The sequence below is a fragment of the Tasmannia lanceolata genome, unplaced genomic scaffold (genome assembly GCF_043159265.1).
Source record: "Tasmannia lanceolata isolate RefF3 unplaced genomic scaffold, GAP_Taslan_0.1 ptg000015l, whole genome shotgun sequence".
Taxonomy (NCBI): domain Eukaryota; kingdom Viridiplantae; phylum Streptophyta; class Magnoliopsida; order Canellales; family Winteraceae; genus Tasmannia; species Tasmannia lanceolata.
This window is the reverse complement of record NW_027518692.1, coordinates 54,167,579-54,195,292: the sequence shown is the minus strand read 5'-3', so window position 1 is coordinate 54,195,292 and position 27,714 is coordinate 54,167,579. Positions and strand designations below refer to the sequence as shown.

Here is a 27,714-nt window from a genome sequence, read left to right as displayed (position 1 = left end):
CAATGCTGAATCAAACACTAGAATCAACTCAACTCATAGAAGCAGAAATTACACTCACACGCAATAACAGTGGGTGCGTGGGTTTTCACTTTTAACTTTTAACTAACAATAGAAAAAAATTTACATACTATAACTTATGTAACTCGGGTCAGGTCGGGTCGGGCCCCTTCAAACCCGGTTCGACCCGAGTTTCATGCGGGCTTTTGAATGCTCAACCCGGCTCGACCCGAAACCCATGAAACTTGAACCCAACCCAGGCTATTTTCGGGTCGGGTCGATGCGGGTCGGGTAAAACCCGGCTCGAGTTGCAGCCCTACTTCTCTCATACTGAAAATGTGAAAAAGCAAGACGTGATCGAGGGAAGAGCAGGCGCCACCAACCATGTGTGTTACAGTAATCTCTCCCGCAACGAGGACGCCCCATAATGTGGCTGCACTCACTACCAATAACAAACCCAAACACACCTCCAAAAATAAACAAAACTCGAATCCCTCCACCTCCCTCCACCTCCATCTTACACCCCTCTCCAAATCCAGCAAAATAAAAGAAGCCTTGGCTTTCCTTGAATCCCCAAATACCAACCCTCCCCACACACAACAGCATCAAACCTACTATTACTCCCTCCTCCTCCACACCTGCATTACAAAACGCTCTTTACAAGACGGAAAGAAACTCCACCGCCACCTCCTCTCTCACAATGCACTCCTCCACGAGGCCTCTATTAGGACTAAACTCATCACCATGTACTCCGTTTGTGGCAAAATAGACTATGCTCGTCGCGTTTTTTACCAAAGCTTCGAATTTGAAGATGACCAATCTGTATGGGAGGCCATGCTCATTGCTTATTCACAAAATGGGTTCACTCAAGAGGCTCTCCTCCTTTATGCTGAGATGAAAAATCGCCCCCTCCTGCCGCCTGGTAATTTTGTCTTTTCGTCTGTGCTCAAAGCATGCTCCGATTTTTCGGAATTTGGCCTCGGCCGGGCGGTCCATGCGGAGGTTTTAAAGTCTAGAGATGTTACTGTTCCTGATAAGGTAGTGAACAATGCTCTTCTTAGATTGTATGCTGAATGTGGGGAGTGTTTGGATGATGCCCGCCAACTGTTTGATGATATGCCTCATAGAAATATTGTCTCTTGGAATACTCTACTTGTTGGGCTTGTCCATTGGGATCGAGTTGGGGAGTGTCTGGATGTGTTTAGGAAAATGCAGAGTGAGGGTTTGAGTTTCAGTTGGGTTACTCTCACTACGATTCTTCCTGCGTGTGCACGACTAACAGCCATTAGAAGTGGCAAAGAGATACATACTCAGATTGTCAGGGCAAGATTGGGACCTGATGTGCTGGTGCTGAATTCACTTATGGACATGTATGCCAAGTGTGGGGCTGTGGAATATAGTCGGAAACTGTTCGATGAAATGCTCGATAGGGATTTGATGTCGTGGAATATCATGCTCATGGGCTATGCGGTTAATGGCTGTGCGAGTGAAGCTTTAAAGTTGTTCAATGAGATGATTGACAAAGGGGGCTTTAGGCCAGATGGGGTCACCTTCATTGTCTTGCTTTCAAGTTGCAGCCATGCTGGGCTCGTAGAAGAGGGGCAGAGATTGTTTGAGCAAATGGAGAGGGATTTCGGTGTTTCACAGATGGTAGAGCATTATGCGTGCTTGGTTGATCTGTTGGGCCGAGCAGGACTGATCGAGGAGGCACTAAATGTGATAGCAAACATGCCAATGAGCCCAAGTGGTAGCATATGGGGGTCTTTGCTCAATTCGTGCAGACTCTACAAAAACATTGAGCTGGGAAGGACAGTGGCAAACCGGTTGTTTGATCTGGAGCCAAACAATGCTGGAAATTACATTATGCTATCGAACATGTATGCGGCAGCTGGTAGGTGGGAGGGTGTCAAGGAGGTGAGAGATATGATGGAAAAAAGAGAATTAAGAAAAGAGGTGGGATGTAGTTGGATTCAGATTGATAATAGAATTCATACTTTTGTGGCGGGAGGAAGTGCAGGGTTCCATCGTTCGGCAGAGTACGAAAGAGTTTGGAAGGAGGTCATGGAGGCAATGAAGGCGGCTGGTTATGTCCCCGACACTAGCGTTGTGCTCCACGACGTGGGTGAGGAAATGAAGGTAATGTGGGTGTGCGAGCACAGTGAGAGGCTTGCTGTCGTGTTTGGGCTCATCCACACTGGCATTGGCATGCCCATTCGGATCACTAAAAACCTTCGAGTCTGTTCGGACTGCCATTCTGCGATGAAGATTATTTCAAGGGTTGCAAAGAGGGTCATCGTCTTGAGGGACACAAATCGGTTCCACCATTTTGAGAATGGGGCATGCTCCTGCAAGGATTATTGGTGAATGCCATCCCAAACTCAAGGTTAGTTGTGATCTTTGATTGTATATAGATGTTGAATATTATCTAAATACATAATATTCCTTGTATTTAGATGTTGAATATTATCTAAATACATAATATTCAACATCCTCTTTCAAGATATTAGAGGCGTATTTATCATAATGACAAGAATGTCTAATTTAGTTTTGGGTGATACCATGCAAATGCTGTTAGACGCAGCGGTGTAATTACATACCCAGTTTGGAGTATTTTAGACATTGTACATGAACCCTAGTTACACATATATATAATGCATGTTATGAGAGGGAGAGATCATTCAACTCTCTCATCTCTTTCCAATCCGTCTCTTCTCTTTCTTTCTCTCATGGAAGTTAGGATATCACAAACAAATGTGATGGCTGGTGTCTACTTTTGCTCTGTAATTTTGTGCTTCATGCATGATATTATTGCTGTGTGTTTTTTGAAAATAATAGATGATGGCATCTAATAAAGATCTAGTGATTTCGAATGGTGTTTTTCTTTGTTTCTAATAGTGGCTAGAGCTAGAGGCCTACTTAAGTAGGGCAATTTTACATCAAAATGAATCGCATACTCCAGACCCTCGACACGATGAGCTGGCCTGATGCAACTAATATTTTGCTTTGATACCAAATTTGATGTATGATGAAAAATATGATTTTGGCTCCTAAAATAGGGGATTAGGTTGGGGAAATAATTCTACGGGGTTTAGGATAGGTTTGGAGTGGTGCAGACATATGTCGGGAAGCTTTCGAAGGATGCAAGGAAGGTGTAAAATTAGTTTTGGGGCAAAAAGGAGGGACAAGGTTTAGGCTGAGATAAGATGATTAAAACAAGAAAAAAATTAGGGTTTTAAGGTTCTAAGCAAGGAAAAATAAAATTTTTGGTTCCCAGGCAGGTTGTGTTTTCAAATGAAATTAAGAAAAAAAGAGGGAAAATAGAGAAATATATATTATAGGTAATAAAGAAACAAGAAATGTATCCCAAGGCATCCCACCAAGAGTTTTCTTTAGCATCTCACCAAAGAAGCTATGGAGAGATCAAGGAATCACACCTTGAGGATGAAGGCTTCACACCCAAAATTTTACAGACTATGAAAAAATATTCTTTTTTCATTCATTCATTCCATCATCATAAGAATAGGAAAGTGCCCGAAGGCTTACAATATATAAGAAGAAAGAAGATTACTAGAAAGTTGTAAAACCCTTAAAGAAAACCTAATACTCTAGGACCAAAATACCCACCCTCTAATGACTTAAAAGTTCTCTCTCCACTTGAAAATCCCGTAGGATATGTGTCGGGCCTCTTTAAAACACTCATAACTCAAAAAAATTAAGTGATTTTGATGAAAAAAGACCATGGTACCCCTACTATAACTTAAGGGACTTAAAAGACACCTAAGACACACTTAAAAATTAAAATATGGCCCTACAATGAGCCCCTATCATACTCTCCCACTTGAAAAGATTTGACCCCGTTGAATATAATGATTAGCATGACGGGTGCAGATTTGTTGGCTCTGATCTTCGCACAATCTGGAAACGGTTGACCATTCTAATGGATTAAGTATTTCCAATGCCCAAAAAGCTTTGGGGTGTCATGTCGTTGGTTTGAAGTAGTGTGATCAATAGGTGCACTTTTGATATATTCCTTATAACGTGTAAGCTTAGGTAAGAAGAAACTTGGGCCCTCCTCTTCCTTAAGTCTGTATGGCCCATGGTTTTAAATTTCAGCCGAAATCTGAACTCTCAGTCCGAAATTTCAGATTTCCGTTGAAACCGAACCTGAAATTTCACGAAATCCGAAATTTCGCGTTTACGAAATTTGAGTCTAAATTTCGGGAATTGATTTTTTTTAAAAAAAAAAATATAGTATTGTTCCAAAATTTCAGTAATTTCAGCCGAAATTTCGAATAAAATAAAATATTACTGTTTTTTTTCGTATTACCTGCTGAAATTTCGGTTTCGATAATTCGAACCAATACCGAAATTTAAAACCGTCATGCGGCAAAACTCTTCATAGAACAATCCTAACACTTCGATTTGAGGAGGTTTTTGGACCTATAGCCGTTCATTTTACAAACAAGATCGTCGTATGGAGAAGATTTAGAAAATTTTTAGTGCAGTCTATCTAGCACAGCGACCAAATGAATGGTTTAGATTATCCATTGATGTGGGCCATGTGGGAGTGTTTTATATCTATGTAAACAATTAAAACTGATCTTTGACTATTAACTTTGAAAAATGATGATTTTACACAAAATAATAGTTTCTAGTTTTACGATCATGTTAGCCTGCCAATCATGCAAGTATGGTCGACGTATACTCAAATGCTCTCCTAAGTCCTAACTACACATAGACAGCAATGAGAACCTTCAGTTCTCTTAGGTAGTTTTTACTGGGTTGCAAAGGTGAGAGAACCATTCCACATGTCGTGTATGAGAAGGGACTTAGGGGTTATTCGTACATTTTACTAAAACTCATGGGAAATGACATTAGTAGAACCATATTTTGATATTTGCACCAAGTTCCCGAAAAATTTGACTCTTGGGTCAGGTCGGGTTTGAGCTTTTGCCAGAAAAATGAATTTGAATCAACCTGAAGCTGATCCGATTTTAAGGTAAAAGCTCAACCCGAATTCCCAAAAATCGACCCGATTTGCACCCCTAGTCCCCTCACAGGCCAATTAAAAAAGAAAAGACAAGTTGGCTTTTTGCAAATTATTAAAACATGGTTGTGCTGATATCATTTCCATAAGTTAATAGTGTATGATTTACGGATTTTTTATTTTTATTTTATTATAGTCGATCTAAAGCAAGGTGTATCCAGTGGAAGGTTCAGATCATTCAAAGGTGGGACCCACTACGCTACAATCAGGTCGCGCCTTACAAAATCAATCTCCCAATCTAAAAATATCGTGTGGTGTGGGCGTGCGAGTTTTGAGTAAAACCTCTGCTGCTGCTTTGTCTTCTCAACCTCGCTCCATTCCCATTACCAATTTCCCCCAACAATGGCCTGGACCATCTCCCCACCCAACTCCAAGCTACAACTAACGATTCACAATTTCACGCCTTTAAGAACTCGCCCCAACTCAACCCTAGACCTTATCACCCTGCCCAGACGCCGCTCACCCCGTCTTATCCTCACTCGTTCCACCACCAGCGACGGTGGCGCTATCGACTCCGACCGCCAACCCGTGAGTTCTTCACAACCCCCTTATTTCTTTTACTTTATAGACACCATTTCTCAGTCTCGTTTGTTTGTTACCAAGCATAGAAATCATTTTTTTTTGTTTTCATATTCTTGCTTGTACTCTGCGTTTTGGGTGTGGCTTATTTTGAATGCAAGTGAGCCCAATGGAGAGTGGATTTACTCTTGTGTTATCATTTTGTTTATGCAATCTTATTATCAGAAATAGTAACCCAACTACAAGCTTGCCACATTAAAAAAAAAAAACACCAATTCAATACCAAAATCATCTCTATTTGTTTCCATATTCAAAGAATCCTCCATATTTTTTTTGGTAGGTAAGCTTGGGTTTGACGGACCCCTACCTCTTCATTTATAAGAATATGAATTACAATCTTCCACAGCTTGTGCTTGACCTATCCATTAATACAATATTGACAAGGAGTGGAGGCACTATGGGGAGGGGGATATTATCCCGTTTATGTGGACAATCTACTTTTGATAGATAGTCCGCTGCTGCATCTGTTTCTCTCCATATGTGTGTTATTCTTCATGGGCACTTGTAGACGTCTTTGATGATGTTTACTGCATTCAGAGAGTCCGACTCTATTCAGATGTCTTTAATTTGCATCTTCATGGCTAGGCGAATTCCCTGATGGATCGCATTATGTTCCAAGGCATAAATCTCTTCCACATTGGTGTTAATAGAGAAGATACCTTTTATATAGCTATCTGAATCTCTTAAGATTCCTCCAATAGCCGCTCCATTCCTTTTGAGGGAGGCATCTCTATTGAGCTTGAATGCACCCAACTTTGGCTTGATACATTTGCACTCCTTTGTTGTGGCTTGCTTTGTTGACAGTACGCAGCCAAGATTTTTGCCATTTTTCTGGTTCTTTTCACTATCTTTATCATCAAGTCTCAAGTATATTAGTCGATTCTGGATGACTGCAAGTATTTCTTGGAGTATATTTCTCTTGTGCCTTGACTTCTTTTCAATAACCTGGAATTTCGTTCATGCAATGTGTAGTAAATGGAAGCTTCAAAAGCAATTTTTAATGGCTGTTACTTTTTAATTTTTTTTAAATGGCTGCTGTAGATTTTCTCTTGCCATGTGCACATGAATATCATATCAGTTGAAACTTAGGGGCAGCAGTCCACAACATAAAGAAATAGTGCGTGCCCAACAACACAGCAGTCAATATAAACAAGATAGGCAGCCTGAGATGGAATAGCAGCTCTTTTACTAGTGTGATGGTATTTTGGTCTTATTTTAACATAAACAATGTTGACATTAGCAGTTCCGATAGTTTTTTACTGCCAGGTTGTTCTTTAGTAACCCCAAACTTTGGGGTGGGTATTTGCAAAATCCAATACTAGAGTTGTTTTTTTGCAAGAAGCTCATACTACAGGTTCCTCTATGCAAGAACCCCTAAAATACATGGTTTAACATTTTTATATCTTTTTCAAGCATGCTGTCATACTTTTCTGATGTAGCTTGTAGTGCATATGTCTTGTTATTTCAAGAAATCTCAAAGAAAAAAATTTCTGTTTATTTCAGGATACTGAGGCATTCAGCAAGAGAGATGTTAATCTTGGAGATGGTTATGTGGGTTTATTTGTTCGGATGCTTGGGATAGATAATGATCCTCTTGACAGGGAACAAGCAATAATTGCACTGTGGAAATATTCAGAAGGAGGAAAGCATTGCATTGATGCCATTATGCAATTTCATGGCTGCATTAATCTCATTGTTAACCTTCTAAAATCAGACTCTAATTATACCTGTGAAGCCGCTGCTGGCCTTTTACGAACAATATCTTCAGTCAACCTATACAGAGACTCAGTAGCTGAAAGCGGAGCAATAGAAGAAATAATGTGTCTTCTCAGTAGACCATTTCTTACCGCAGAGGTATAAAAGAGACATTCATAGTGGCAATGTCTTCATAACAAGCTATGGTTAAGGTTTAAAATTTCAGTTTTGGCCATAGCCAAAACCAAAATTTTGGCGGAAACACCAAAATTTCAGTAAAAAAGAATTCGTTCAGAAATTTCGGCAAAAATTTCAATTTCGAAAAAGAAATAAAAAAAATAGAAAAATGCTGAAATTTCAGCCGAAATTTCCGAAGTCAACCATGGCTATGGTTAATTATCAACACATTTTTGCAGGTAAAGGAACAAAGTATTTGTACCTTGTGGAACTTATCTGTGGACGAGAAACTTAGATTAAAGATTCCGGTCACTGATCTACTACCAGCACTTATTAAGTTTCTTGATGATGAGGAAATAAAAGTGAAGGAGGCAGCAGGAGGTGTGCTGGCAAATTTGTCTTTGAGTCACTCTAATCACAAAATCATGGCTGAATCCGGTTTAATTCAAAAGCTGGTGAGGTTTTCTTTTCATTTCTAGTGAATATTTCAATCATGCTAATTTATTGCAATATTTTGATCATTCAAAAGATCGTGAGCTTTTCTTCCACTCACGGAAAACCCAAACAAGGGATGACCCCACTTACAAAGTCACTTGAGTGACCTAAAATATAACGAACAAAAAACCCAGCATCTTGAATGGACACTAGCATTTCTATCTCCTCCAAAAGTGAGCCAAATGGCTTTCCCATGATTGCCTAGCAAAAAATGTCACGTATACATTTTTAAAGAACAGTTTAAAAAAAAAAAAACAAAAAAAACCCAAGCATCTTCCCCTCCGCTTCGTACAACCTAAATCCCAAACTCTTCCCTTAGTACATTATGTCCCCATCTATTTTTCTGCAATCATAATTTGTTAAAGCTCAGCTTCATTTGTTTAATTACTTTCAGTTTTAAAGATTCATAACTGTAATCAAAGACGATTGTGTTTAGGATACAATGTCAAAAGGTATATCTAGAACCATTACTATTTTTTTTTTTTTTTTTTTTTGAGAATTAAAAAAACTCATTTCTAATTGCCAATTACTGAAGTTTATAGGCAGTTAAACTTTGTCGTATTCCAAACTAGAAACCAACTTACTAAATGGATGAGTGGTGCAGCTTGAATTCATCATCATCTAATGACCAATTGTTTCTGGTTTAAGGGTTTGTTCTATGTAAGTAATGTATACTCATTCTTGTGATGTTGTCTGTCTGTTTGTAGTGTGGTAGTTACTTTTGTTTTATTTTTTATTTTTTTATAGTTAGAATAGCTGTGGAAAGTTTTACAGCATGCATTTAACTTCATAATTACCTAACTGCGAAATGTTGTTAGATGAGTCATTTTTAATTTTAAGATTTTGTTTTGTCAAGTATCGAAGTGGTCTAACCACTTCAATGCATATTCTGATACTTGTGTTGGATTCCAGAAATTTAATTATTTTTCATTTTTTGTCATCAACATTGACTGGCAGGCAGAGCTCTTAAAAAACACCGTGGAAGAAGGATCAAAAGTAACCAGAAAAGAAGCAAAGAATGTGCTGTTGGAACTGGCTGAAGATGAGTACTGTAGAATTCTTATCATAGAGGAGGGTCTTGTCCTAGTCCCTATAATTGGTATATCTGCTTATAAATCGCTCAGGCCTATTTCTCATTCCTGGCCCTCTTTACCTGATGGCACAGAATTGGAACGGGGTTCAAGACCATCAAGGTATGGTGCTTCTGAACTACTCCTTGGGTTAAATATACGTGAGAAGAGCGTTAATTTAGAGGAAGCTAAGTTGAATGCGATAGTTGGGCGTACCCAGCAGCAATTTCTTGCACGTATTGGGGCTATAGAAATGGAAGAGAGGGAAAAATCTCAATCAAAATCTTCTCCAAATCAGAAATTTACTCTTTTGCCATGGGTGGATGGCATTGCTCGCTTAGTTTTGATTCTCGGACTTGAAGATGCGTCAGCCGTTGCAAGGGCTGCACAGTCAATTGCTGATGCATCTATCAATGAACACATGCGAACCTCATTTAAGGAAGCTGGAGCGGTCAAACATCTAGTTCGGCTACTAGGCCACACTGATGAGTCTGTTAGGTTAGCTGTAGCTCATGCTTTGGAGAGGCTCTCTGTCAGGTTGTTATTTTATTTTTCTTGTTTCAGCTATATCTCGCCATGCATTTATCGACTAAAATAATTCTTGAGTTTTCCTATGTGCATCTGCAATAGGGCCATAGGGGCATACTTGTTCTCAAGGTTTTAAATGTTGGTTTCGGCCACTATCGAAATTGAAATTTTTTGGTTTCGGCCGAAATCATGTAAAATTTGGTTTCGGCCGAAATCATGTAAAATTTTGGTGAAACTTCAGATTTCGCCGAAACCTGTGAAAAACCCGATTCAATGTACACCGAAACTGAAATATTTCATCCGAAATTTCGGATTTCGGCTGAAATTTGAAACTGAGGTTTCTTATTTGAGGGCATAGTATTATTTGTTGTATTTGGTTGAGTTTTGTGACTTGTAAATATTTTTCCCTATCTTTTCTTGCCACAGCTATGAAGTGTGCCAGGTAATGGAAGCAGAAGGTGTGGTGGAACCTCTGGTTAATATTCTCAAGCACACTAAATCAGAAACCCTGATGGAAAAGGTTTACGTCCATCACATACTGTTAAATTCCCCGTAAACTTTCAGGGAAAATGCAAGTTAGTTTGGTTTGTTTTCATTGACAGCAAAATTTCTGGAAATGCAGACTGTGAGTATACTTGCTCAGATTTTTGACCCAGGTAAAGAAATGAAAAGTAAGGTGAGTCAGATGCTTTTGATATTCCCCAAATCATTGTTCATTGTAGCACCTAACTTTGTCTTATCTGACATGTGATCGTACTTTCTTCTAGTTTCATAATAGTCCAGTTAATGGATCGGCAATGGTGTTGAATGGTGCAAGCAAAAGTGCTTATGGAGTTACAGGGTTAGCCATAACTCGAGATGACATATCAGTGCTAAAAGCTATGACTAGGTCTGTTATGTTCTCTTTCCTGGTTCAATATTTCCGTTGCATTTTTTTTTCTTATGGTGACCCTTTGGACTTGTAATAAGTAATGACACATGCTAAATTTCGAGTAAGGAACAACATGATTTTCTCTAATGATAAATGCGCAATAATTTTGGTATCACTGAAAGTGATTGCTAATTTTCAGCCTGTATCACATTGAAAAAGAAACTTTTCTGAACTTAAGAAACACTTTATTTTTAGGCATGCTTATATTTGTGTAAAAGCGTGAGTGTACATGATCTGATTTGAAAGACACCATATAAAATAAAAATTCCTAATCGAGTTTAAGGATGTGCCACTGAAGATCACAACAACTTCGTAACTAGTATGCAGAAAATACATAAATACAGAATTCTTGTGAATTTTTTTTCATGAGTCACCTAGCAAAGTTTAGGTCATATTTATATACTTAGTTATTAGCCAATCGCTATGAGCCAGGAAAAGACTCTAAAAACCTTGCCAAAGCTAAAATTATATGCTGGTATTTGTGTTGAAAGATACATAATTTTAAAATGGACCAACTGTCGAACCTGACATTGTATTAAGCTTCTGTACCCAGAGTTGTATGAAAAATCTGAGTTGTTAGTTTTATGTTGTTTTCATTCAAAATGAGAACTCACTTGCAACATGCAAATGGATTTATGAAATTTTGTTACACAGAAATGTATGGTTAAATGGTTCAGTCAGTAAATTTCTATTATTTATGTAAATATTTTGAAATCCTTTTCAAATGATATAGGGTGTGGCCTGCCTTTAAATTTTTTATATTTAAGTTTTTAACAGATATTCACAAAATTCGTACATGTTGAAAACCAAAGGGGAGTCTCCACAGTTACAGAAACTATATTTCCTCGTGTTTTTTATGAAAGTGAACCCAAGGACACCTCTCTTTGAAAGTCGCTTCCATATCAATTAGTTGATACCTTTTTCCTTGTGACCTAATTATAATTAAGAAACATGGTGCTGAAGTAGAATACTGATACTTGTCAACGGCATCTAGCGAGGTGGTCTGGCTTCAGGCACATCAGCTGGCAGACATCTTCATAAAATTGATGAAATGAGTCAGACGTAACTCTCTGATTCTCTAATTGATGATTCATGACCTAGTGCGTCAATTTCTGGGAGAGTGTGGAACATTGCCTACTTATATGCACCACTACATGTTCTGGTGATAGTCTGGATCAACATAATTAGAAATTGTAATGGTTAATTCGAGCAGGTATAGGATTCTGGTGAGTTCTGAATCAAGAATCTCACATGTAAAAAGAAAAAAAGGTTGCTCGGGGGTGGCTCAGAGAGTAGTAGAATAAGAAGTCAAAAGGGAGGAGGCAAGCACTTGAAAAAAAAGGCGATTCTAGAGGCGATTCGTGGCGCTCCCTCCCTAGGTCGATGGATGCCCTAGGGAGAGAGGCAGTTTCTTCCCCCCTCTCTCTCTCTCTCGTCTCCCCTCCCCCCCCCTCTCTCTCTCTCTCTCTCTCTCTCTCTCTCTCTCTCTCGTCTCGTCTCCCTCTCTCTCTCTCTCATTCTCCCTCTCTCTCTCTCCCTCTTTCTCTTGCTCGTCTCCCTCTCTCTCTCTCTTCTCCTTCTCTTTCTCTGTATTTTGTGCCTCGCCCTCTCTTGTCTCTCCCCATTGGTGGCTCCTTCTCGTCTCCCTCTCTTCCGTTGTATTTTTGAGTCTTGCCCTCTCTTTCTCATCTCTCCCCATTGCTGGCAAAATTTGAGCTGTGAAGGCTGGATCTGGAACTGTGAAGGCCAGATCTGGAATATGGCTCTTCCGTGGTGGCTAGATCTAGGGCCGTGGAGGGTGGATCTGAAGTCGTGGAGGCCGGATCTGAAGTCGTGAAGGCCGGATTTGGAGCCGAGGAAAACCGCGAAGGTCGTGAAAGGCTGTGGGTTGCTGGATCCAGAGTTGTGGAAGACCGGCTATAGGCGGAGCGATCTTATTTTTCAGGCCGAAGACTTCCGGAGGTTGTGGATTGCCGGATTAGCAATGGGGTTGATGGGTTTGGCTGTAGCAGGCTGTGGCCTCCGGAATCAAGATCATGGGTGGTGGCCTGAGGACGGGCATGGTGGCTAGTTGCAATGGTGGTTGCCGGATCTTGATGATGGTGGTGGTGGCTGAGACTCCCCTGGCGGGTTTTATATGGAGGAAACAGAGGTGCGACTGGAGGTGGTGACCGTGGTGATTGGTGGTGGTTCGAGGTGGAGGTCGTCGGAGATCCGATGTTGTTCGGTTGTTGGCTATCGTGCACGGTGAGAGCGCACTATAGCTCTGGGCCTTTGAGTGAGATTTTTGAAAATCGAATTCGGGATGTGGTGAAGTTTGTGTAACGTGGCAGGTCATGATCTTGACTTGGAGGGCCCCACAATATGACATTTTTGTTGGATTCGATACAATTAAGGCTATTGGGTAATGTAAGGGGTATTGGGTTTTCTTTTGGGCCAAGGAGACTGCTTTTGGGCAATTCATACTTTGTCCCCATTGTAAAATTTGCTGGTATGAATATATTTGTCAATTTTCAAAAAAAAAAATGCACCGCTACATGTTGTATATAAGTCGCATGGGAAAACCTTTGTGAACCTATATAAGTGTATATAACTAGATAGGAATATACCTTTATACCCCTTGTCTCATCTACAATGCATAAAGGGCATATCTGTAATTGGTTTAAGTGAAGATTATGAATTATAAAAGCGATAAGAATTATAAAAGCGATAAGAGACAGGTTTCATAAGCTATTTGGGTATAATGGAAAGAGCGCAATGCAAGGGTGTTTAAGGGATATTCAAAGAGAGAGCTCTTCCTTTACAATAAGGCGATTGCCATTACTATATCTTTGGTGAGGGCTTTACCTCTTTTCCAGTTTGTGTCGGCTCATGACCTTTGGTATGGATGGAAGGAGATTTGTAATGACTATGAATGGGTGCCTAAGATCGTTCAAGACTGGGTCCTCCTTGCGCTCGGGTTTCTTAAGCTAAACTTTGATGGTTCTAGCTTGGGGAACCCTGGTCATTCTGGCATTGGGGGAGGAGGGTGGGGTGTCCTTAGGGATGAGCTGGGTTTTGTGATATGGGCTTTCTCTGGTCCAATAGGTATATCCAATGCAAATGATGCTGGAGTAAATTAGTGCATCAAGGAATAAAGTTTCTTGATAACGTTGATCTCAATAAGGTGGTGATTGAAGGGGACTCTCTTAATGTGATTAGATGGCTTAGGGGTTCTCATTCGTATCCCTGGAGATTTGTTGCTTTATTTTGATGAGATTCTCGATAGGTTTGGTGGCGCTTCTGTATCTTTCCTTCAGTTCTACAGTCGGCCGATGAAGTTGCCGATAGACTAGCTAGAGAGGGTGTCTCTAGGGTGGAGGTGGAGTTGTTTGATTTTCTCCCCCCTTGAGTGTTCTCTTTTCTTGTTTCATTTGGGATTCTATAGGTATTTTTCCTTATTACTTTATTCCTTGTATAGACCTCCTCGGTCTTTTTCTTGGAATGAAATCTTTTACCATTGAAAAAAAGCAATAAGAAATAAGTCGTGTGGGTGGCTTGCGATCTTCCTTCTCCCATTTCATTTGCAAGGCTAGGCCCGCAACTTCCTCCCGTCTTTTTCAATATTTCTTTTGATTAAGTGCAAGTTGATCACAACTCATGTTGGAATGTGGCTGGCCTGGTCTGGGCCGAACTAGGACCCATTTTGGTTCGATCGCCAATCCAGTTTTTAGAACATTGCATTGTAATATTGAGAGTAACATTGAGGAAATAAAGAAGATGAAAGTGAGCATGAAACAAGATTTCAATGTGAAAATCTTGCCAGCTGCAAGGTGTTGAGATTGACCAACAAGGAGGGAGTGAAAATGATCCCAAGTAAATGCATAAAAGATATTCTCAAAAGAGGAAAGTGTTGGTGAGCTTAAGCGCCCAATCACATTGGGGCTACTTTGTTAGGATGATCCAAAGCATTCATTCGAAAGGCCGTTACATAGATGGGGTGTGTACCAAAAATCAGCTCCATAGGATCATCCTAACCCATCCATTTGTGGAGGTCAAAATTGACAGACATTATTTGTCCACAAATTTGCCCATTTTTGTCCTCCACAAATTGAGGGGCAAGGTTTTAAATCTCGGTTTCGGTACGAAATCCTGTAAAAATTTCACTGAAATTTCGGAAATTTTTGAAACGTTTCACCGAAATTTCCGAAATTTCACTGAAATTTTGTACTTCACCGAAACGTTTCACCGAAATTTTACCGAAACGAAACGTTTCGGCCGAAATTTCCGAAACGTTTCGGCGAAGTTTGGTACTTTTCCGACTCACAGTGAATTTCGTTTCGGTTTCCACCGAAACCGAAATTTAAAACCATGTTGAGGGGTTAGGATGATCCTATGGAGCTGATTTTTGGTACACACCCTATCTATGATAGGGCCTTGCAAATGAATGGTTTGGATCACCACAGAAAATGTGGGACCCATGTGATTGGGGCGCTTAAGCTCACCATAAGTTTGGTGAGCTTAAGCTCACCAACACTTTCCTCTTCTCAAAATATTTAAAATTGATAAATTACAAATCAACAAGTACACCAGCAGTTTACAATAAAAATGCATCTGGGAAAGGAGAAGAAGATAAATGATCCTCTTGTTTATTGTAGTATGGTAGGTTTATCATCTAATGGATTTTGAGAAATAGTGCAGTTAATTATTTATTCCTCAATTATTGTCTTCTTAGTTTCATGGTAATTGCCTTCTTTTATTCAACTTTAAGTTATAATTGCCTTCGTCTTTTATTCAACTTTAAGTTATGTCAAATTGGTTCCGCTTCCTCCATAGATGTTAATCTTTCTTTTGAATTGTGGTTTTCCCTGATATTTATGTTTTTCCTTGCTATGTGCAACATGGTACTATGGGTGCTTTGGCACATACAAGATTTTTCAATGGACTCATAATCAAGTATTTCAAAGAATTTGCCCATAAGATTTTCTATAGTGAACAATTTACTGACTCCTTGCACTTCCACACATCTTTTATAGGGAAAAGGCATTTGATTTAAGTGTTATTTCCTGCCTTGTTCAAATTTTGAAGACGTCCTCTGCAAATTTGCAAAGGAAGACAGCCTCTATACTGGAATACCTAGCAATTGTTGAAACATGCATAGAGACAATTACTGCAGCTGGCATTGAATCAGGACTTGATGCTATTTTCCAACAGAGATTTATTGGTGGTACGCAAACTGGTCCATCTTATTATATTAATTTTTATTTGTTAGAATATGCACGTCATTGTTCTCCATTTTCCTTATTCAGGGCATCCTATCATTTGAAACTGGCCAAACTGCTCCAAAATTTATTTCGTTTCCTGTATCTTATTGTCCTTTTCTTTTGTCTATCATAAGAATTTTGCATGTACCCTTGTTCCATCAAGTTGTAGAATTCCGCCTTCTAGTTTTATCTTTCCTGTATTGTGTACAGCACCCATTATGTATCTATCTCAAGATATGATATGGATGTCTGGTTTATGAAGTCATGCACACAAAAGACGAGGGGGTGCTGTTCTTCTTCCCTAGTGTGATGCGATAATGGTTAAGAAGTCTTCCACTTTTGACTTTAACGCTGCGAATCGGGAAGAAAATATTGGTGGAAACAGCACTAGAACTGACCGGTCAAACTCCAGGTCAAACTCCATGTATCTGGGTAGATTCCCTCTTTCAAGCAAGCTCGAAGGTCGGTCTGGGGATCTGGAAGAAAGTGCAATGAGATAAGAATTTAATGCTTAGTCACAGCTTGGCTGCAACCTTCTAAAGGGGACCTACCCTTTCTTCCAACTTTGAACCCTGATCAGGTCGAGTTCTGATCAGATAGCTCTGCTTCGGGCATCATCCGATCGACAATATCTTTTCCCTCACACCGATCTCTCACTCCATGTTGTGTCGGACAGCAAGGACTGGATCATTTGATAGGAAGAATGCGCTGGTCTCACTGATTGATTGAAGGACTGCAATGTCTGGTAGAGCAAGCAGTTTAAAAAAAGAGGTCAGACAGGGGGGGTCAATAGCAGGTGTGAAGCAAGAAGGAAGAGAGAGAATCACAGGAAGGATTGGTAGTAGTGCTTTTGTTGGAAGATAGGCATAGTCAATTCAATCAGCGAGGAAGACAGAACCCAATAGAATTGAATAGTCAACTTGATGAGGACAGGGTGCTTCAGAGTAGGCAACCTCACTCATAGAAAAATAGGAAAAACTAGGATAGGGAAAAGAAGCATAATCCACATGCTATAGAAGGAGAAGACCCAAACCAGGGGCTTGAGTGAAACTATGTATTTATGATTTGAAGCATCTGAGGACCAGAAAGAGAGCTCCCATTGAGCTGACACAGCCATTCCTTCTTTATTTCTTCTTTCCAGTGCAGCACTCAGTGAAAGGGCAGAGCCTCAAGAGAGAGTGACCACTGATGCGTGATGACCACTCGAAAAAGAGCTCTTTTTGAGCCTAAGAAAGTAGAGAGCTTCTTCTTCAACCGAGCAAGGGAGAATGGACCACTTCCTGAGAGTTCCCATCAAGCACCGCTGTCTTCCCTTTTTCACATAGCAAAGTTCCCTGAATCCGAGAAAGAAAAAGAAGAGTGGAACTATGGGAGGGAAGGAGGATACAATGGCTTTGATCAAGAGAGTACAGTTCAAAGAGAGGGCCTGATTCGGCAGCATGTCATTCATCAGAAAAGGACCCTACAAGGTAGGTATGCTTTCCATTAGAGAAGGTGAGCACAAACCTCAATCCACAGCTTTCTCTCGAAATGTCATCTCTGGTTTTCTTTGATCTTTGAAGTCAATTTATCGGGCTTTTGTGAAAAGTGAAATTGTTAGGGTTCGCTCGATGAAAAGTGGTTGGTATGCCGGATAGAAGGGTTAGTAGGGTGGCTTGCGAGAATCTCATCACTGGCCAAAGAAAGAACTACCCAAACATTAGTGGCCAGTGTCTTTCGAGTCCGGAAGCCCGAGCGGAGCAGTAGATCAAGTAGTGTCGGAGTAGATGGCACCGGTGAATGAAGTCGAAAATCCTACTTTGTTTAGTGAGCTGAACGAGTCGTCACAAAGGACTTGATTGAAAGAATTCGTTGACTTTTTGGAGTCCAGCTCCCATAGTGGAACCTTTCTTTCCATGAGCGTTGTAAGCCCTTCTGTTCTGTTTTGAGCCCTCTACCTATCGATCTAGACTGTGCTTGAAAATCGGCTTCAAACGAGGTTGCTAGCTCTCTATTCCCGCACTTTTTCTACGATAATAAAGAAGTAGTAGTGTTCCCTGGTGGCAGGGTCTTACTTTTTTTTTTTTTTTTGAGAAATTAACAATTTTTATTCCATAGCGGGGTCTCACTGTTTGGATAACTTTCCTTTGAGTCCTACTGCATATGCAAGATCTCATCCTTCGACGAATCTTGGGGCTCAGAAGAGTGCTCCCTACGACGGGAAATCAGGGTCTAAAGACCATCTCTTTGACGACGTGGACACAAACCATCATTGACGATCCGACAGGAGAGATGCAGAAGAATATGCCCTCTTTAAGGGGTGAAGCCCTCGCTCAGAACTAAAGGATCCTGACCATCGGCGCTCACTGCATGAGCTCATAGGGCAAGATGAAGATCCAGAGAAAGGCTAAACAGATCGTCACCACACATCGTCAACTTCACCTTAGCATGCTTCCATCAGCTCTGAAAAAACAGCATTGAACGAGAAGAGAACTAAGGCAAGGTTGGTGATGTGCCACTGTATGGAGTCAGAGAGAGTAGAAGTGCTTTCCTTCATGCTGAGCATGAACTTCCGAATTCAGGCTGCTGCTATACGAGGAAGATTGCTTATGACATCAATGAGCTAGGTCTGTCTGTCGAATAGTTTTTCAATGCATGCGATGTTTAAGTAGAGTAAAGATTCTCGCTTTCAAGTTGTATCGGCTGGCAATATGCCATAGTGGCAGGTTCAGAATCGGACCCTCGTACCGAGAAAAAATCAGAGCTCTTTCAAAAAGACAGGGACAGGGCAAAAAATGAGTAACTTGCGATTGATCTTTCTGGGAGGAAAAGTCACTTGCTCCTCTGTCCTCTCTCTTCCAGTTCATCTTCCACTTGATCTTCCACTCGTGCTTCCCTCTTAGGTCGAAAGCAAGCTACTGCTTTCCTCACCACTGAGTACTCCAAACTGGTCCCTGCAAAGCCCTATACTTGGCTTGTTCCTTGTTTTGATTGAGACCACTTTTTGAATCAATCCCCCACTTCACTTCTCTAGCTATCCTTCTGCTTTCTCTTGTGCTGGCCAGCCTTCTGAAGCTCTTTTTCAACGACCGTCTGACATTGCCTGCTGTGAAAGATCAAGAAATGGCTTTACTGGTGGGTTCTGCCTGTCCAACTGGTACTTTCCTTATGACTCCGACTGTGGTTTACCTTAGATTAGACCGATTCTCCTCCTCCTGCTCAACAAGCTCGGTCTGACCTAACTTTGACTGCTTCCTGATCGCTGGTCAATGAAAACCCCGGATCCTTAGCCCTATCCTTTGCTGGCTGGTTGCCCCACTCCTTTGGATCCTTGCTCTTTGCTTTATTGTTGGATGAGGAAGAGAAGAATGAGGTTAGACTGTCTTTTTTTTTTGGAAAATTAGGTTAGACTGTCTTTGGGCAGCGAAACCTTATCTTGTGTGCAAAAGCAAAGCACAGCATGTGCTTCATACTTGTATTTCATGCATCTACTGGTTATCTTCCAGCAAGGGCAACTTTGTTTGAGACTACCCTTCATAGCTTCAGGAATGATTTATTTATTATTATTATTATTTTTTTAAAATTTGTCATTTCGCTCAGGTAGGGATTTGTTCCCTATTCAGATGTAATTTGTTATGAAAAGTTATTTAACATTTCTTAATATACTTGTCATGTTCTCCTTATGTGGTATTGCTGCTTCAAGTAATTGCTTATCCAAATGTCCATAGAATGCCTTTTGAAAAGATAAATATTTACGTTGACAACCATCCATATGCATTCATCAATCAACTTCTATTCTGCTTTCATGATCTTACATCTCTAATTGGTCTCGTCAGGTTTGGAGGAAAATATAGATGACATGCCGGAGGTGATTGCCATTGAAGCCGAAGAAGCCGGTCTTGCAATATCTGCAGCGTCAAGGTTATTAGCAAAACTGCTAAATTTTGAGCAGTTTCATCGTACCATAAATTCTACACATTTCATTCTTTTATTGCGTAAAGTACTGAAGTCAAACGTCCCACTCCATGCTAAAGAATGGGTCGCTGCGTGCCTTGTAAAACTTGAATTTTTGGCTGGTTCATCTACTGAGAACCCCGTTGAAATGGAGGTAGCTCTTTACAAGACAATCCCGGGACTCATCCAACAGATGAGTACTTCATTCTCATTGGAAGCGCGAGAAGCTGCTGTTATAGAGCTGAATGAGATCATCTCTGAAGGAGTGGTGGATTGCACAAGAGCAGTTGCCGCTCAGGGAGGGATATTCCCATTGGTGAAATTGCTTGAAGAGGGGAGCCGAAGTGCCGCGGAGGCTAGCCTGGCTATACTGCAGAACCTAAGCATGGATAGTGAGAATCATTCGGCTATGATTGCGGCGGGAGTAGTGCCAGTATTGAGGAGGATTGTTCTCGCAGAAAGGCCACAATGGATGCGTTCCCTTAATTTGCTAAGGACATTGCCTACATGATGAGACTCTGGGTCGTCTTATATCACATCTTAGTTACAGTTATAGCTTTCCCTCAATTGTAATGGATGATGCTATGTCCAGTTAGGCTTCAGTGGCCTCCTTAAGTAATAGATCATCTGTGTTTTTTCTTGATTATATTAGCTAATTGGCCGAATTCTGTCTTTTGGGTCTAAAATTTGGCCCACATATATGCATCTTTCTGGCTTCATCTCTGTATTGATAGAAGGAAAGCTCTCCTCATACAGGAGTTAAAACTACACCTGAGAATCGATTTCGAGTACAATAGCAAACATGGCCTTAATCTTCAGGAAGTCAATTTGGTATGTTTGGCTGTACAAATTGGATGGGTTCGGGGGAGAAAGGAAAGGTTCTGTTAAGACCTCCTCTGAGAGCCCCAGTTGCGGATAGCAGAATGGGATACAGACTCGATTTGATTGGTCCGAACTAGGGATATGAAAGCAGTCAGTCAGCGGAAGCAGCTAACCAAGAGGTAAGGATGTCAATTTTGGCTCGGGCTCGGAAGCTCGGTCGAGCTCGGCTCGAATCCTTAACGAGCCGAGCCGAGCCCGAGTTAGGCCAGGCTCGGCTCGGCTCGTTAAGGCTCGTTAAGAATTTAATATATTTAAATATATATATTATATATTAATATATACATTAAAAGGGTTGTCCATGGAGTGAAAGGGGGGGCAAAATATGTCACTTCATTTTTGGAACCCCATTTGTTACTAGGACCACCCCCATAGTGTAAAAAAAGTAGTCAAATTACACTAGTAGGGCTGTCCAAGGAAGATGAGGGGTGTGAACATAATATAACCCGAGCTCGGTAAGGCTCGCGAGCCTGACTGAGCCTGACCGAGCCCAAGCCTGGTTCGAGCCCGAGCCTCACTTGTGAGCTTAACGAGCCCGAGCCGAGCCCGAGCCTTACACCCCTACTAAGAGGCGAATTCCTTATTCATTTCTCTCCGGCATATATCTTAAATCAACCCCCTTATAGGGCAGTGGAGAGAGAGAGAGAGAGAGAGAGAGAGAGAGAGTTTTTGGCATCACTTTCTGACTGAGAATATTTGTATTTTTTTTTATAAGATTTCTTTGCAGTTGTACATCATCTAGAGATATGCATATGATTGGCCTATTCCTAAGAATAGATAGCTCAACTTCCTATTTCATTATTCCTTCTAATTCTTCCACTTGGTAACGTGACTGGATATGACGAGCGCCCTCCATATTTATGTTTCTCATAGACAAACATTGTTTATGTTATTAACTTTGGTGCTCATTATAGCTCAGTCTGTCATAATCAGAATAGAAGAGATAGTTTGTAAATTAGTTTGTTGTAAGTTAGTTTAGTTGCCAATTAATCAAGTTTGATTAGCTTAAGGGCATTTTACTAAGTAATTACAAAAGTTTTATGAATCTACGATGGCTGGTAGTTTGAAATCTATTAACCTAGGAGGGGCGTTATACAGTCCAATATATGATTATGATGATCATCGAATGGTGCAGTGACAAGAAGGCGACTGCGGAAGAACAGAACGCTTACTATGAAAAGTGAAAATTAACCTGTTAAAACGCAAAATTGTCTTTTGGCTCGTAAGCGGCAGTTAAATAGTTTGAAAACTACAATCCATCAGTCATTTCAGCTACTTCGTATAGGTGAAGTTAGTTTACTCTGGACTCGTTCAATTTAGCCAAGTCAAAGAAGAGATGATGAAACAAGAAAGATGACCGTAGTGATATATAAATCTCTAGCAAGTTTACTTGGTCTGGTACCAATCAAATATCTACACAACTAGACTTTTAAAAATGCAAATATACTCTCTCAACGTAATAGACAGAGAAGAACGGCCAATTCTTCTCTATCATTCTGTTGTTTGTTTCTAACCTTCCCCGAGTAAGATGATATTAAAGAGGGATAAAGAGCTATGGATAATAAGACTTTGTTAACATAGAGAACAACCAACGCTTGGGGCGACTTCACTTTAAAATAACGATTGTAGTCACTATAGTATAGTGGGTCTCGCATTTGATTGATTTTGACGTATTAACTCTAGGGTATGGATCGACCCAGAGGGTTTCTGGGTCTGATGGACTCAAAAGATCAAAACCTTAATAGACAGGATTTGGGCACAGGCTCTGTATCCTAACTGTTTCCATTGGATCTATATCATATGTTCCGAAATTATACCGGATCATAACCCAAGTGCATCCACAAAATCCAGTGGACGTATGCAAACGGAGGGTACTGATGTACAAAAGTACCTTTCATCGACGACGATTTTCCTCGAGTTTCTTCAATCTTCTGTCCCTAACCCTAGGCCCTGACTGTGTACAACAGACGTACAACTTAGGACACTCCGATGGGCTGTTCGATTTGAAATGGATCAGAATAGACTTAAAATGTAGGATCGAAAAGCAATTCGGATCCGACTGACAAGGGATCCCAAGGGATCATGGCCAAGACATAGGTGGATCCGATCCGAAGCGAATCTATTGACACCTGTAAGCCTGGCTTTGAATCTCTTGCTACATATCTAAAATTCACCAAAAAGTCCAATCCTAACATTCAATGATGTGTATCTTTTGTTGTTAAATATGCACGACAACATATATAGGTGATATCACATATACAAAAAGGTTCGCAATTAACTATAAAAGATACCCATTAGTAGATGCTAGGATTCGATGACTATCATGGTTTATAGCAGGGGTACAATTTGGACCAAAGCTACACCCTAGTCTTCAGGCCGTGTGAAATCAAAAGTAATGCATATCAAATGGACGATTCAGACCAATCGAAGATGAGTCCAATATGCTACACAACGGGCGTGCCTCATTGTATCACAATGAGGTCAGGTCCTACTAAAGCATTCCACTAGAGTCAGGTCCTACTAAAGCATTCCACTAGAAAATCACTTTACTTTTTATGGGCTTTTTATTATATCTGATAATGTTATGGGCAAGTACAAGGACTCGGTTCATTCATCACGGAAAAAGCGTGACACACTACATTGGGTTTCTTTTCTTTTTTTTTTATGTGAAAATTTCCCAGAAAAGCAGGGCATGTTGTTATAAAGAACAACTGCCTTTGTCCCATAGACCAAAAGTGACCATCGAGAGAAAAAGATTGCAAAACATGCCATTCCCACTTTCTTTGGCCCTACCTTTTACTTTCCTTGGCCCTACCTTTTCGTGTCCTGAACCTAACTGGCCTTTCCTTGTTTTCTTTCCTCTCTTGAAGTAAAAAGAAGGTACATAGATTATTAAAAAAAAACGCCATATTTTGATTTTTCTTCATGACATAGGGTATCCCCACCACATTTAAGAGCGGGACTAATCCGTATGGATGCATACAACCGCGTGCACAACCAACCGTAAAAAGACATGCGACTTGCTAGGAAGAGAGATGAAGTTAATAATAACTTTTATATGAATATGCATGTTTTTCATTAAGGAAAGAGTTTATGCTCTATAGAGTAAATAACATATCTACTCCGTCGGCCTAAAATAAAGGTGGCTAACATTTTCTGAATGATTCAAACCATTCAATTGATAGGCCCTGACATTGATAGGGTGAGCCCAAAAAATCAGCTCCACAGGGTCATCCTAACACTTCGATTTGTCGAGGTTAAAAATGGACAGATTTGTATAGGTCTATACCCGTCCATTTTAACCTCCACAAATCGAAGAGTTGGGATGATTTATTGGTCACACCTCCCTACCTATGTCAGGTCTCATCAAATGAATGGTTTGCAACACCTAAAAAATGTGTGCGCTCACTGTATTTGGGAACCGACGGAGTAGGTAACTTACCTACTCCATAGAGTAGAAGCTCTTTTCTCTTTTTCATAATATATTGAACACCCTTCAATATGTACACATGGAATTTTAATCGGCCTTCAATCTGTTCAATACTCAAGGACAGAAGTTCCATTAGAATGACTTGTTGGGAGAATCCCAAAATAATTTGCAAATTTCTTAAAGAAAAAAGTTCCAAGTTATCGAACACTTTTGGCAAACACAACAAAGTTGTCAAGATTTGTTGAAGTGTTGAGTTTAATCTCAACCAGTCAAAAAACATCAAGGGCTGAATCAATCTCTTTTTGTTTTTCTTGTTGCATGATTTTTAGTGCTTTTTTCAAGGAAGAAGAAGCAGAAGAATAAAAGGTGATATTTTCACTCCCCCTGCACTCACTACGCATTCCCATCCCTTATAAATAGCCTAAACCAAAATTGTTTTCGGTCTTGCTGAAATTTTGAACAAGAGTACTTGTACAACTCACACAGGTTACTCCCTCCAGTTGGGTTTAAATAAACTCAATTTTAATTGCTTTTTTCCTAAACCATTTTCTAATCAAATGCCTGGGAATATTCAATCGGAATATTTCATTTCAGATGATGGGGTCAGGCAATGCTGATGTCATATGGGTGGGTCTGTCTCGGTTTTCTCAGTAATCAATGACCGGTTTAATTCGTCAAATGTTTTCTTCGACCTTCAAGGGCTGATTCATGCAAGTCCCATTAGTTATATATAGATATGATAAGTAAAAACGGGGTCATAAATAGGGGTTGCCACCAAACTTGACAGAGGAAGAGATATTATAGGAGATTTAATCGCCTTAAGAGAGAGTTAGGAGAGAGAGATATAATAAGAGGTTTAATAGCTTTCTTCCATATAATAGAAGATTTGCCAAAACCTAATAAAGAGGTCTTTTAAAATTGCTGGATAGAGGAGGGGCTGCCACGTGGTAGCACCACAGCTTAGAGGATTCCACTTTATATATATGAGAAAACGGTTCCTACACATGTGTAGAGAGTTCTCTACACAGTAGCTTAAAATACAGTGGGGGCCCACATTGTTTGGGTGATCCAAGCCATCCATTTTAAAGGCCCTCACATAGATAGGGTGTCTACAAAAAATCAGATCCATAGGATCATTCTAACCCTACGATTTGTGGAGGTAAAATGGATGTCTTTAAACCTTCACAAATTAGTCATTCAGAGGCCTGAACCACCATGTTGTTGGGCTTGGGCCTCAACATAAATGGCCCTTGCGCCAAAAATCATCTCCATAGGCAATCCTGATAAATTTGAGAATTTCATTAATTCTTGGATAATTTACAATGAATTAATGAATGTTTAAATAGAACACTCAAAAGGATAAACATGGAAAAATATAATCTCAATCTAATCTACCTTCCTAACAAACCTACCTACTTCAATTTGCCACCAAATCAAATCAAATCTAATACCCTAATTTATTTAGCCTGCCCCATCTAGCCTACTTACTAATTTGATCTAATTGCCTCATCAATCATCATTACCGCATTTAACCAACATGCCTAATCTACCACCAAGATGATCCAATGGTGAATCTCAACCCAATACAACCATTGGGATCTCACATATTCTAACAACATCTTCTTCAGCAATCATCATCAATGATCATTGCCAGCAACATCAGTCTTCATCAAAGGATCTTCGTCATCGACTTTTGCAAGTGTGCATCAAATCGGTTGCTTTTGATTACATTTGTAATTTGGGGAATTCTATTGTATTGGAGAACTTTTTTTTATTGTTGTCAAACGTATATCGATTTTCAATCCATATACGTTTGAGGGGGCATGTTAGAATATGTGGGATCCAATGGTTGGATTGGGATAAGATCTCACCGTTGGATCATCTTGTAGGTAGATTGGGTAAGTTGGCTAAATGAAGCAACTAGATAAATTAGGCAATGGATAGAAGAGGCCAACAAGAGAGATTAGAAAGTAGATTTGATTAGGATTCTTACCATCCATAACTATCTTGATTTGATTCTATGTTTATCATGTAAGTGCTCTATATAAACAAACAATGATCCTCTTGTAATAGCATTCAAGCTTCCGCCAAAAGTCATGTCGACAGGCAATCCAAAGGTGTCGTCCCTATACTTGGGCCCCAACATACATGACTCTTCCATAAAAAATCATGTCCATAGGCAATCCAAAGGTGTCGTCCTAACATATATGACCCTTCCGTCAAAAATCATGTCAATAGGCAATCCAAAGGTGTCGTCCCTATCTAGTTGGGCTCCAGCATAAATGGCCCTTGCCAAAAATCATCTCCATAGGCAATCCAAGGGGCAAAGACCGTACAAAAATAAATAATATACCGTCGGCATTCTCCTTTCTCCATATCTTTTTACTTTTTTATTTTAAGGAAATTTCTTAAAAAATTGTGCTTTATTTCTGAAATTATCTGTGGTTTGTGGTTGAAGTTCAGTTCCCAATGGTATGGCGCTTGTTCCCAATGGTATGTAGTAGGGGTGGACATGGTTCGGTTCGGTTCGGTTTTGGGCTAAACCCAGAACCGAACCATATATAATCGGTTCCCTGAAATTGGAACCAGAACCGAACCATATATGTATGGAACCGAACCGAACCAGAACCATATATAATCGGTTCGGTTCGGTTCGGTTCTGGGTTTACCCAACCTTCACCAATGGCCCTGTAACTAGGGCTGCACATGGTTCGGTCCGGTTCGGTTTTGGGGGATTTCTTGAACCGAACGGATGCCATCCGTTTGGAAAATTTCCAAACCGTAACCGAACCGTTTGGGGGTCAAACCGAACCGAACCAAACCGATCTTGACCGGATCGGTTCGGTTCGGTTCACGGTTTATCCGATTTCCTTGAGTTGGATTGCTGCTACTTTTATTCTTTTGGTCTTTGGTGTTATATTTCCGCCCATTTATTTACTTGGAACCACCCATTTTGGTCGGTCTCTTCTCTTTCCAGTTAAATACATTAGATTTGGGTGTGCCAAGTAAAGAAAATTGATATATATATATATATATATATATATATATATATATATATATATATATGATTTATAACAAAAAATAAAAAAATGGCAAAAATACCATTGGTCCATCGGTTCGGTTCGGTTTTTCCGGTTAAAATTTTTCCTAGACCGTGATCGAACCGATCCAAACGGTTTATGGAAAACCGAAACCGTGACCGAACCAATGCCACTAAAAACCGAACCGAACCAAACCGAAAGGCCCGGTTCGGTTCGGTTTATCGGTTTAGGCGGTTAAATGTGCAGCCCTACCTGTAACCCCTGTTTAGTGTTTATATATGAATAATGAATTACACTTGGTTATTCTGTTCAACATGGGACCGAACCCAACACTTAGTTATTCTGTTCAACATGAATTACACTCGGTTCGGTTCCAATTACACTTGGTAATTTGAAGATCCTAACTGTCAATCAATGGAATCTCACTTGAAGATGATTTCCGGGGCACAACCAATTTATGTTGTGTCCCAACAAATGAACGGTTTGGATATTCCTATGAAGTGGGCCGTACATTACTTTTTTGAAAATACTAGATTTTAGGGCCACACCCCACACCCTATAAAATCTCGTGGAAATGATATTTCCATCCCCTGCATGAATTAAAACTTTTAAGGGGGTGAATTAAAATGGGCGTGGGGTGATTTTATCAAATGAGGAGGTATGGAACTT

General features: G+C 40.2%; 1 protein-coding gene and 1 pseudogene across 2 annotated transcripts; both read left to right on the top strand.

Annotated features, from left to right (window-relative positions):
- The first annotated feature begins 307 nt into the window (after window positions 1-307).
- On the top strand, window positions 308-5,314 carry LOC143892444 (pentatricopeptide repeat-containing protein At3g14330 pseudogene; annotated as a pseudogene). Its single transcript, XR_013255496.1, has 2 exons — window positions 308-2,380; window positions 5,206-5,314. The product of XR_013255496.1 is annotated as a pentatricopeptide repeat-containing protein At3g14330 pseudogene (transcript).
- LOC143892443 (ARM repeat superfamily protein) lies at window positions 5,288-20,341 on the top strand. Its single transcript, XM_077397065.1, has 9 exons — window positions 5,288-5,572; window positions 7,127-7,477; window positions 7,735-7,950; window positions 8,948-9,597; window positions 10,015-10,108; window positions 10,211-10,264; window positions 10,356-10,477; window positions 15,535-15,725; window positions 19,578-20,341. The coding sequence occupies exons 1-9, from the start codon at window positions 5,387-5,389 to the stop codon at window positions 20,204-20,206; spliced, it is 2,493 nt and encodes an 830-aa protein (XP_077253180.1). The 5' UTR covers window positions 5,288-5,386; the 3' UTR covers window positions 20,207-20,341.
- Window positions 20,342-27,714: the final 7,373 nt, after the last annotated feature.

Coding starts and splice junctions, on each gene's coding strand:
- LOC143892443 (XM_077397065.1), top strand. CDS start 5,387: ATGGCCTGGACCATCTCCCCACCCAACTCCAAGCTACAACTAACGATT. Junction 5,573..7,126: donor TCGACTCCGACCGCCAACCC/GTGAGTTCTTCA, acceptor TGTTTATTTCAG/GATACTGAGGCATTCAGCAA. Junction 7,951..8,947: donor CCGGTTTAATTCAAAAGCTG/GTGAGGTTTTCT, acceptor ATTGACTGGCAG/GCAGAGCTCTTAAAAAACAC.